The 12,517-nt window shown below is 38.4% G+C and overlaps 1 protein-coding gene across 7 annotated transcripts in view; it reads left to right on the top strand.

Moving 5' to 3' along the window:
- Positions 1–11,914, top strand: part of LOC147184593 (serine/threonine-protein kinase BRSK1-like) — a 33,334-nt gene extending 21,420 nt beyond the window's left edge. For 6 of the 7 annotated variants that reach the window (XM_086069306.1, XM_086069331.1, XM_086069324.1 and 3 more), the window contains 5 exons: positions 1,963–2,086; positions 2,223–2,324; positions 2,614–2,722; positions 7,300–7,389; positions 7,475–11,914. In XM_086069306.1, the coding sequence (XP_085925432.1) occupies positions 1,963–2,086; positions 2,223–2,324; positions 2,614–2,722; positions 7,300–7,389; positions 7,475–7,680 (631 nt within the window). In that variant the 3' untranslated portion in view covers positions 7,681–11,914. Of the gene's footprint in view, positions 1–1,962; positions 2,087–2,222; positions 2,325–2,613; positions 2,723–7,299; positions 7,408–7,474 lie in introns of all 7 variants that reach the window. The other variant, XM_086069289.1, reaches the window with a different exon arrangement.
- The last annotated feature ends 603 nt before the right edge of the window (positions 11,915–12,517 follow it).

The following is a 12,517-nucleotide window of genomic DNA, read 5'->3' as shown; positions in this document are numbered from 1 at the left end:
GGTTGCAACACATTCCAAAAAAACTGAGACAGGTGGCAAAAAAGACTGAGAAAGTTGAGGAATGCTCATCAAACACCTGTTTAGAACTTCCCACGGGTGAACAGGCTAATTAGGAACACGTGGGTGCCATGATTGGATATAAAAGAAGTTTCCCTGAATTGTTCAGTCACTGACTACGTTTACATGCAGGCAATATTCGGGTTATAGTCAGAATTCGGGTTTCTGGAACAATCAGAATAACACGTTTACATGCGTAAGTAAGGCGTTTGGAATAACTTGATGTAAGGGAGAGAAGCACGGAGGACGTCATGGCAGAAATAGACACTGTTTCCGCTTCTAACTTTAAATGGTCAATAAAACACTTTATATATATGGCACTCACCACGCTATACAAAGTAGTCGGTTTCCTACTCCCTCCAGAAGTGCGGTTCTTGTCGGTACACGCCAGAAGCACGGACTTACTTGTTTGGATAAAGCGGAACTATGTGTGTGCTATCTAATGTTCCCAAACGGACATAGAGGCACAATATAATGTGAAAACGCCGCGGAGACATCAATGTACTCAAGTGAGGCCCGTCCGTGTAGGACGGTGCTGCGCATACAAGTCGTTACTACAAAGACCAAGATTCCTTGCGAATACAAATAAGCGAAGAAGAGGAAAAGGAGACGAAGAAGAGGTTGTGAACATGCCCGCAACAAAAAAAAACGTTCATTCGAGGTATTCCGATTCGATTTATATGAACCAGTATTCCGGTTATGAAAGGGGTAACCCAGGGGTCATATTCTGTTTTTTTAAAACCCGAATATGCATTTATTCCGTGTTAATTCATTCAAAACCCGAATATTGCCAATATTCGGGTTTTAAAAGGGTTATTGCCTGCATGTAAATTGTGGGATGGGATTTCATCAGCTACAGTCCATAATATCATCAAAAGGTTCAGAAAATCTTGAGAAATCGCTGCATGTAAGCCACAAGGCCGAAAATCAATATTGAATGCCCGTGACCTTCAATCTTTCAGGCGGCACTGTATCAAAAACGGACATCAATTTTTATGGATATCACCACATTGCCTCAGGAACACGTTACAAAACCAATGTCACTAAATACAGTTTGCCGCTACATCCGTAAGTGCGACTTAAAAGCCATTTATCAACAACACCTAGAAACGTTGCCGGCTTCTCTGGGCCCTACCTCATCTCAGATGGACTGTTGCAAAGTGGGAAAGTGTTCTGTGGTCTGACGAGTCCACATTTCAAATTGTTGTTGGAAATTGTGGCCCCCCGGGCCAAAGATTTGAAAGGTACATGCAGGTTTTGGAATGCTGCTCATCTTTTTCATGGACGCACCTGCTTATTTCACCAAAACAATGCCAAACCACATTATGCACATGTTACAACAGCATGGCTTCATAGTAAGAGTGCGGGTACTAGATTGAAAATGTGTGGTGCATTATGAAGCGTAAAATACAACAACGGAGACCCCCGAAGCTGTGTATTACAAAAATGGGAAAGAATTCCACCTACAAAGCCTCAACAATTAGTGTCCTGTGTTCCCAAACGTTTATTGAATGTTGCTAAAAGAAAAAGTGACGTAACACATTGGTAAACATGACCCTGTTGAAATGTGTTGCAGACATAAAATTCTAAGTTAATGATTATTTTCTAAAAACAATCAAGGTGATCAGTTTGAGCATTAAATACCTTGTCTTCGTGTTGTATTTAGTTAGGTTGAACATGATTTGCAAATCATGTTTTTATTTAACACAACGCCTCACAAAAACAACTATAGTTTAGTTCCACAAGGCACTCAATTTCTTTGTATCATGTTTTTAGCCTAAAAGTCAAGAAATTGCATTAAATGTTAAAAATGTAAAATGTTAAAAGACCCCTCTGAGACTGAGACTAAATATTCAGATTACAGTTTTGCTGTTGCTCTAATGTGCATGTAACTACTGTTTACAGACTGGCGAAGAGGTCCTGGTTTGGCAATTTCATCAGCCTGGAGAAAGAGGAGCAAATCTTTGTTTTAATTAGAGACAAGCCCCTCAGCTCTATTAAGGCAGACATTGTCCATGCATTTCTTTCTGTAAGTATGACTGGATTTGGATGAACCTCAATTATTCAAAACAATTAGCCTCACATTGGATTTTGGCATTAAAGATGGGAGAATAATGATATACATTTTGTGCTGAATTCTGCTTCTTCTTTTTTTTCACCCCCAGATCCCTTCCCTAGGTCACAGTGTTGTGTCTCAGAACAGTTTCCGGGCAGAGTACAAGTCCTCTGGCGGCCCCTCCGTTTTCCAGAAACCTGTCAAGTTCCAAGTATTATTTCCTTTTTTTATCGCTGTCCTGACAAACACTCTTGGATCTGTTAAATATAATTCTTTGCTGATTAAAATTGACTAAAACAGATAAGAAGGGAGGCTAGAGAGCTTTGTCAAAAGTTTAACTAGCCACAGGCTTTGTCATTTATTTCCAGACTATCCATAAAATAGAAAAGGAGTGGCTTAATCAAAGAAAATGATGAATAAATAATACATTTTTATTTTATGTCTTTTAGATCCGACTTCTGTCTTCTGTTGTAAATTGTGTACGTTGTCTTCCCCTTCAGGTCGACATTGGTTTCTCTGAAGGAGACAGGGAGCTGGAAAGGGAGCGAGCAGAGAGGGAAGGCAGAAGAGCACTGGGCATATACAGTGTCACCTTCACCCTAATAACAGGTAGAGTGGTATATTTATAGTTGAGTAGACAGACATCACGCAGGAGACACTTGTTCCCTGAAAACATGAACACACTGATCACATTAACAGCTGATGTCAGGCATTAAAAAAAATTCTCATTGTTTTTCTTTTCACAGATAGTATTTGTTATTATTTTGAAAACTATTATTTGTGGTGATTATTTTGATACACTGTAAAACTCTCTCTTTCTCTCTCTCTCTCTCACTGAATCTCAATTCTCAGACTGTTCAGTAAATATTTATTCATACACATAAATTTTCTGAGTTTATGAAAAACTTGTTCGAAAAATAGTTCTTACTTTTGTGATCAAAAGCATTGACGGGGCTGTTTTGCCAATAGTTTTCAAATAAACAAAAATTATAGCAACTTTTGATCAATCCATATCAATTTCACACTTTATTTTACCATTTATTTTAAGTGTGAAATTGAAAAAAAATTATTACTAATGATGTAAGGCCAACAATCAAACCACGCTCATTTCCGGTTTAGGCCACGCCCCCTAATTTATGTATCCTTTCTTAGGCACATCTTCTAGTCCCATTTACCAGCAGTCAAAACATTCAAAGTGATGCACATTAAATGAAAAACTTATCAGTTGTTGCCAAATGATTATAAAAATGTTCATTTGAATATTATTTCTAAAAGACAATGTGGACCGTATGAACTTAAAATAAATCTTGTATTGCAGAAGTATACATATATTCTATATGTTCATACTACAGCTGATATACTGTACTGAATATACACAATAATAACAAGCAGAGGGCTTGTCTTCACGTATACCTTCTACTTTTGACTCTTGAAACTTCTTTAAACATATTTTGTGATAAGTTTGGTCATAAACAAATACTGTACATTTCCAACCAATGAGACCTCAGCTGGGAGTGAAGAGTGGCTGTTTAACAATAGGGCAAATGGTCAAATGACTGCCAACTTGGGAGATAATTTATGCAAACAATCAAGACGGTCAAATGCTCCTCTATTTGTGTCCAGCATCAAATCAAGCTGGAGGTCACTTCCTTATCAGCTATTGTTCACAATTATTGAGGTCATGGCTAAGCCGAAATCACAGACTACGTTGACATGCAGGCAATAACCCTTTTAAAACGGGAATATTGGCAATATTCGGGTTTTGTAAGGTCATGTAAACACGCGTAGTAACCGGAATATGCTCTTATTCTGGTTTTTAAAACCCGATTAAGAGCCCTGGGTTACTCCTTTCATAACAGTAATTCTTGCTCAATTCTTGCGCAACGAATCTTGGTCTATGTAGTCACAACTTGTATGCGCAGCTCCGTCCTACTTGCTAAAGGAGCCTCCCTTGAATGCATTAATTTCTCCGCTGCGGTGTCAACGTTATTTTGTGTGTCTACAGAGAAAAAGACACAGTTTGTGCTCATATACACATACAGTAAATACAAGTATATAAATAAGTCCGTGCTTCTGGCGCGTACCTCCCCGGAAATACTCGGTGTCAACAAACATGACGCTTCCTGCAAAGAACCATACTTCTGGAGTGAGGAGGAAACAGACTACTTTATTTAACGTGGTGACTGACATAAATATAATGTATTTTATGGGGTAGATGCCACGGACTTTCGACTTCCGGGTTTCACACATCAGCTTCGTTTCTGTCCACTGATGGCCGCGTTCCAACACTCGCACCCCCACCCCTGTGCCCCCCAACCGCGCGCTCCCGGCCATCGGCGTCTCAACCGGAGGGGCACAAAGGCGAAAGCGCAAGAACTGGGACTCTGCCCACACGTCGCAAATAGGAAACGGAAATAAAACTGATGTGTGAAAACCAGGAAGTCAGAAGTCCTGCCTCCTCCGTGGCATATATCCCATTGAACGTATAGTAAGTTAAAAGTGGACATGACGTTACGTAATTACGTAGTCCGCGCGTCGCAGTCCGAACGGGTTATTCCAATCGAGCAACAAATGAGCATGTAAACAGGAGTAACGATGTCCGCCACACATGTAAACGTGTTACCTCAATTGTTTCAGAAACCGGAATTCTGACTTTACCCCAATATTGACTGCATGTAAACGTAGTCACAGTTGGCCACACACATAAGGATTTGTAATTGTAAATATTTTGTAATTAATGTTTACATTTGTCATTCATTGTACTAATTATAATTCCTCAAGGGAAAATTCAACCTATACACACTGACGTACAAGGCCAACAAAGAACCAGGTCACACAAGCATGCAAATAAACCTGTTTAAAGTGAAAGGGGCGTGCAAAATGTTGCACTTCCTGAGTTAGGGTTGGATGGAGGTGTTAGTGACTTACTTCAGTGTTTTTTTAACCCTGGTCTTTGGGGCACACTATCCAGCCTGTTTTCCATGTCTCCCTATTTAAACGCAGCTGAGGGTCGTTATCAGGCTTCTCCAGAGCTTGCTGATGAGCTGTCATTGGAATCAGCTGCGTTGGAATAGGGAGACATGGAAAACAGGCTGGATAGTGTGCCCCAAGGACCAGGGTTGAGAAACACTGCTCTACATATCTAAGTGATGTGGAAGAGAAAGAGATTCTGGAAGTGGTTAAAAAAAAGTATAAACTGACTACAACAATACTGATATGGCATTGCTTAAATAGGTAATTAATGGGATTTCTAAACCATTAATGTATACAGTATATGTATACAGACCTGCACATTCCCAAACCAAATAAACATTGATAAGTAATTCCATTGTACAAAATTGGCAATATCATTTTGTTAACTAGACCCATTTCACTACTTCCACAATTCTCAAAAATACTAGAAAAACTGTTCAACAAAAGGTTACATTCATCTTTAGTAAAGTACAATTTACTATCAGAAAGTAATAGATCAGCATCACATACAATAATAAAATAAACTGAAACAATAACAGATGACCTTAACAACACATGCAATTGGTATATTCATTGACTTAAAAAAAAGAAAGCATTTGACACTCTAGTAACAAAGTTATATAAAATTTGTATCGGGGGCATTGTGTGGGAGTGGATCAAAAGTTATTTGGATATGCGAAAAAATGTGTATTGATTGATAATCACTGCCCATAATTTTTTTTAACATTACCTGTGCTGTCCTCCAGAGGTCGGTATTGAGGTAATTATTTATTACATACATCAATGACATCTGTAATGTGCTAGTGACAATGAAAGGTACTTTTTGCAGATGACGCAAGCCTTTTTTTGTTGAGGTGATAATCTAAGTAAATTACAGCAAACAATAGACAAGGAATTGAACATGCTCAAAATGTGGTTTGATTTTAATAAACTATCATTAAATGTGGACAAGACAACATTTATATTATTTGTGAATCATATAATAAGACATTCAAATGCATATAAAAATAAATGGGGTTGAAATTGAAAGAGTGCAGGAAATTACATTTCTCGGATTCATAATTGATGAAAAATAAACTGGAAGTCTCATATTGGGCATGTCCAATGTAAAATTGCAAAAAAAATGAAGGGGTAGCGATTTTTCCTACTCCTTTTCGGACTAGCAGTTCATGTTTTCATTTGGAATATTATATGGATTTTTGTTTTGTTCTGTGTTATTGATTTATATTTTTTATTTTGTGACTGTTCAAAAAAATAAACGTCAACTTCAATAATTAAATAATATATACCTTAGCATCCTTTACATCAGCTTTTGCTTACAGAAGGTGTAGAGTTTTATTCCCCCTTGTTGCACTAATTTGAAGCTGTAGATGAGATAGAGAAGCAAGATTGCAATCACAGCATGCATGACATCACTCACGTTTGGTACCAGCTGAGTTTGAAAACAAACATGCAACTTCAGTACACATACAAGATGATGGGTGCAATTATTCTGTCATATGTAATTGTCCCTTTCGCTTCACTTTACTACATTTTAGTGCCGGCTTTCATTCCCTTCCTTATCTCCGGGAAACAGTTGGCTCCAAGTTGGGGTCGGAGCTCTTCGAAATCATAGCATTGTTAGACAAGCATCAAAAGTCAAATAGTGTTATTCTCCGAGGCTGCCGTTAACGTGCCACCAGTGACGGTGCAAAACAACGAGCGCTGATGGTCTCCTCTAAAGAATGCCATGGCCATTTTTTTTAAATGGGGTGGATAAAGTACAGTTCTAAGGTCCTTTGAGATGAGCTACTGCTGCTGCATAAATACACTAACCCAATTATGGATACTAAATGAACCGATCCACTTTATGGGTCAATTTGACCCAATTTTCTGGGTTGTTTTATACAAAATGAACCGATCCACTTTATGGGTCAATTTGACCCAATTTTCTGGGTTGTTTTATACAAAATGGCCCATTTTTTGATCCAAGTAAAGGATTTGACCAATATTTATGAGTTGTTTTACACTAAAAGTCCAATTTCTTGACTCAAAGTTAGGTCAAATTGACCCAAGTAGAAGATCGGTCCATTTTTGACCTATAATTGGGTTCTTTTTTACCCAACTGTTTTTAGAGAGTATTATTGGGAAATGGCGAAAGTGAACACAAATAGGCTGGTCATGTCCGTCTGTCGTGTGTACCCTGTTGAGATTTGCCTGTTTTTTTGTTCCAGGTCCTAGTCGCAGATTCAAGAGGGTGGTGGAAACCATCCAAGCTCAGCTCCTTAGTACTCATGATCAGCCTTCTGTGCAGGCACTGGCTGGTGTGTAACTCAAAAGCTGTATGTACCCATGGGTATATTCTTGGTCCCATCTCTTTTCAGTTAAATTTGACCTTTAACCCTTCAGATGAGAAGAACGGCAAACCCTCCCGCCAGCCCAGCACACCTTCACGTCAGAATTCCAAGCGCTGTGAAAGCGGATCCGATCGGTGTGAGAAGGAGCGTGCAGCGGACGCGGCGAGTGGAAGCGGCAGCATCTTGCAAAGGCAAGGGTCAGGGAAAGACAAGACCAAACTTCTCTCCACAACCAACGGGACACAGTCACACCCCTGAAAAGAATGCTTTGATGAGGCGGGATATCTCCTCTGTCCTTGATTCTACCCGTCCTTTCAATCTTCTTTTCCTCCTTTCTGCCTTGGCCATCAGTCCCTAGTGACGGATTGGAAAAGGGAGATGATTTACTTCAAGCTCTGGGAAGAGCTGATCTTTTCTCAGTCCCCAAAGAGAAGTTGGAAGCACGAATTCCCCCACCCCCAATAAAAATCCCACTTTAGCAGAAAATTTCACAAGAAAAAACACATTCACTCGCTAATGAAGAAAGCACATGACCTGCTCACTAATGCTTCACATAGTTCACACTCTGCTGCAAACTTTTGATCAACAGCCAATGACTGAGCACCTCAAGAAGTTTTCATTCATCATCTCAATGACCTTACATCATGAGTCACATGATCATATGGAATGTCTATTTAAAATGAACAAAAAACAAAGGTTGCGTCTTGAGAAATGGAGTAGAACTGGATGGGTCGAAGCAAAGGGATGCTGTATTTTAAAGTCAAATAGTAGTTGAAAACATACAAAGACATCAGAGGGGATGGATCTGATGAAGTGGGGCATAATGTAACCCTTCGCAGACTTCTGTGTACTGGTATATCATAAATAAGGCCCACTGATGCATCTTGTCCTCGAGTGTATGAGGTTCATTCAGTCTCACAATTATTTCTGAATTAGAATGAAAAACACTATGATACCGTATTGCCTTTAACAGAGGAGAAATAGTGGATCACCATTTAGATTTATCCCCATTTTCCACTCACGATGCACTCACACAAGTCTTTCAAGCAAAAAGCCTGTTAAATGTTAGAGACTGAGTGTAAAATGTTAGAGACTGAGATAAAACACATAATGGCACACGACAACCACTGAAGGACAACAAAAGTAACAGAAAGACTTTAACCAACTTAAACATGACAATGAAAATTTTCTATTACCGTAAGTTTTATTTATCATCTTTGTTGATTCAATTCAAAATCACCTGAATGTTAGTGGCGTAATATATGTTTAACATCGACATACCTGTACTTTTTCACAATAGTCCTTAAGACTTTATGTGTATTACAATTTCACCAGTAGATTATATCCGCAGCCTTTATTCCAAACCACAATCCATTCTACCCTTTCTTGTTTAAACATGTTACCCAGAGTCTGGCTCGCACAAGATAATAATTGATCACACCTAATAACGGGTGTTTTGCTGTCAAGAAACATTTGAAGAAAAAGACTGTAGAATGAAACACAGATTCCCATTATGCCGGCAGAACAAACCCGATGTCAACAAAAAGAAGTTGGAAACAAAAATGATGAAGGGGCAAACATAATATTATAGTTGGTCTGTTTATCTATGATTTGAAATTGCATGCTTTGCAACTATGATTACACTTATGGCTCTATTTTCTTGACATGCGCACGGTGAGTGACGGTGAGGCACGGTCGAAATTTGTGCAAGTACAGGTGCCTGGTGTTGCTAATTCCTCGGACGCATGCAAGAAAGGGTGGTTTGCGCCTTTGTGGGCATGAATTCAGCCTGTGTCATTCCGGCTCCTCTCATTCCCTTTAAATGTGGGGCACTCAGTAGGACGATCTAAAAACTAATAATGATAATAATAATGTGTTTAATGAATTGATTTCTACAATGATTCAAATGGTTTGATGCCCACTGTTGTCATATTTATGAATGAAAGGCATCTGACATCCTGCATCTTTGCCTGTGCTTGAATTAAATTCACCAAATTTGCGTTAGACTACCTGTGCCGCTATTTAGACGCGTTCAGAGCAAGTGCATCCTTTACGGCGACTTTCTGCTACCAAATTGTCATTCCGCCGGCAGGGCGTATCTTCAAGGACATTCCTTTGCTGCACCAGAAAACTCAGCAGGGTGCAGAGCGGTCTGCCAAAATAGCAAGCAGGCGCAGTGAGCCTTCGCCATCATTTCCGCATGCGAAATACGAAAATAGAGCCCATAATGTTGGATTCTATTGTGCTACACAAAAGCCAGTGACTGCAGCGTTATTTCATGTCTACTCTCCTGTGTTTTATTTTATGATACTCACTGATTGCATGTTACTGTATTTGTTTCTGTTGCTCATACTTACATTATCTATTGAAATATTTCCACAAGAAATAAATAAAAATACTGATTTAGACTGCCAATAATTCAGATAGTTTGGCAGGTCATAACGGAAAAAGGCAGTAATAGCAGCCCAGAAATTTTTGTTGAAAGGAAACATTTACATTTATCATCCAAAATTAACATGCAGAGTAATAAGAAATGTGTAAACTATCCAAAAACATACGTTTATTGTATTTTATTTTTTCAATGATATGATTCTGGGAAATCGATGACAAACAATGTATTGCTCGCAAAGGGCAAAAGAAAGAATGTGCAAATGTAAAACACATTGATTGTGATGTTGTAAAAATGCTGCACAGAAATTGCTGAGAAGAGGAAAGGCAATAGAAAATTCAAGCCACATGTAAAGAATGTTTGTTTCTTTTTTTCTACTCTGGTCTCTTTTTTTCCCATGCCACCAGCACAATAGGCACTATCAATATGAATGTTTATAATTTTAATATGTATTTTTCCAATTATTTGTTTATTCTTAATTATCTTTTATTGACCACCAAAGCTTTGAATATTGTCAAATTTAATGCTGCAAAAACACCGTCCTGTGTTTTATGTGTTGTTAATTTTCAACTCACATTCTGCCCATTTCTTATTGTTTGCTATTTTAAACAACGTACGCTTCCAAAGATAGAATTCCCACTCAAACGCAGCAAAAGCTAAGCTAAAACTTTGTTTATTTTTCTCTGTAGCTGTCTTTGACACTCTTTGCAAGCAACTGTATGTTTCTGGAATATAAGAAAATGAGTGCAAGCATGCATGTAACACTGGTCCAATCACAGGCACTCCACTTGAAAAATTAAACACAATTTGTAGCTACAGTGGCAAAGTATGGCAGCAGTGTTTCTGTCCTCAAAAAATATTGATTGATGTAATATTTATCATTAATATTTTTTTCAATAGAACAATGGATGAAATGAGTACATGCTCTCGCTGCATGTTTGCATTTAGCTCAAAGCACAACTCTGCCTATACTATTGTGAGTACAACCTCACCTAGCTGCTGGCATTGCTGTGGAATCTTCTCTGGCTCACTATGCCACATTGTAACCACCAAAAAAGTCATTTTAATGTTTCGTTATGTTTATTGATTTAAAACACATTTTCACTGACTTCCTGCTTACATGTTGCAAATTAACTTGTGTCTATTTCTTGTTATGCACTGAAAGACATTTAACAAATGTGGTCTGTCTACTTTCTCTTTCTGCGGTTTTGATATGTCTTGAAAAAGGAAACATGACACAGTCAACATAAAAGTCAATGTTTTATGAAGAGCAAGGGGAAAACAGTTGTATTTTTGTTTTAGGTCTCCATGACTTAGCATTCAACAACTTTCTCTTATAATTTGAGGTTGTACTTTCTTTTCCCTCTCCAAAGTAGGCCATGAAAAGTGTGGCCCACCCAGTTTAAGCGTCAGTGTCAGAACTTGGAGATAGAAAGATAATTGAGAAATATATGTCATCTTCAAAACACAAGGTTAAAGTTCAAACACACACAAAGGGTTGCTGCATTTAAAGCTGTCTTGAGCAAACGTAGTCATAATGCATTGCTATTATTGAAAACAATCAAAACCTCACCCATCGTTATATATATACTGTATCTCTGCCCACCCTCCACCCCACTCCAAGTCATTTAATCACTCCCCTAGCCTTTGTATACATTTTACACTGATGAGTTCAACTCACATGCGCACTATATGCCTTTGTCTGTCTCCATTGTATGCCACCTGTTTCCATGTAGCGTTGATTGTCTTTTATCGACACTGTAATCACCATAAAACTTTCTCCCTCATTATCCTTATGTGTCATTCTTCCGCTTTCACCTGCATTGGTACCACTACAATCTCCCACCCATTGGTGCACCAAACACAACTCCACCTCGCACCCTCCATTCAAACTACTCAAACTTAAAACAAATTCTACATCCTCAATGACTGTCATGAGGGGAAACATAGTAACTATTATTGCCTGTCAGAAATGTTGATCAATAAACAGCAATGGAATTATATGTGGTTAATTGATGCTCATGTTGACATTTAATGAGACACTTGTGATTTTTTTTTTGCTACAGGATAAAAAGATAAAAACAATAAAAAATGATAATAGCTGTTCTGCTTTGTTGATGGACTGGGTTGTGGCTACAATGTTTTATTGTTAAGAAAATTGCATTAACAAGTCCAACCTCGAAGGTTGAGGACAATCCATCTTGGAAACAAAATATAATCCAGAAGAAAGCATGTCAAGTCCTCCTTTGTAGAATTTGCATGTTCTCGTCAACTTGTGTGGCTTTTCTCAGGGTATTATGGCTTCCTCCCACATTCCTAAAACATTCACACTGTGAATATGAGTATGAATGTTTCTTTATTTGCCCTGTGATTGAGTGGCAACCAATGCAGGGTATACCCTGCCTTGTGACCAAAATCAGATGGGAGAGGCTCCTGCTCACTGCGACCCTTATGAGAAACGTTGTAAAAGAAAAAAAAAAGATAAATAATGATAATCTTTCTTCATGCTACAGTTCGCACAAGTGCAAAAATAGGGCCAACCCAAGGTTTGTAAATGCTTTTTTTCACCTCCCTACTCGTTTTTGCACTGTTTTATTTACTTACACGTTACCTTACACGTTACCTTACACGTTACCTTACACGTTACCTTACACGTTACCTTACACATTACCTTACACGTTACCTTATACGTTACCTCATATTTTA

This window comes from Leptonotus elevatus, chromosome 1 (assembly GCF_054856555.1).
Source record: "Leptonotus elevatus isolate MCC_2025b chromosome 1, RoL_Lele_1.0, whole genome shotgun sequence".
Taxonomy (NCBI): Eukaryota; Metazoa; Chordata; class Actinopteri; order Syngnathiformes; family Syngnathidae; genus Leptonotus; species Leptonotus elevatus.
Note: the sequence above shows the minus strand (reverse complement) of the source record. Positions and strands in the feature narration are given on the sequence as shown.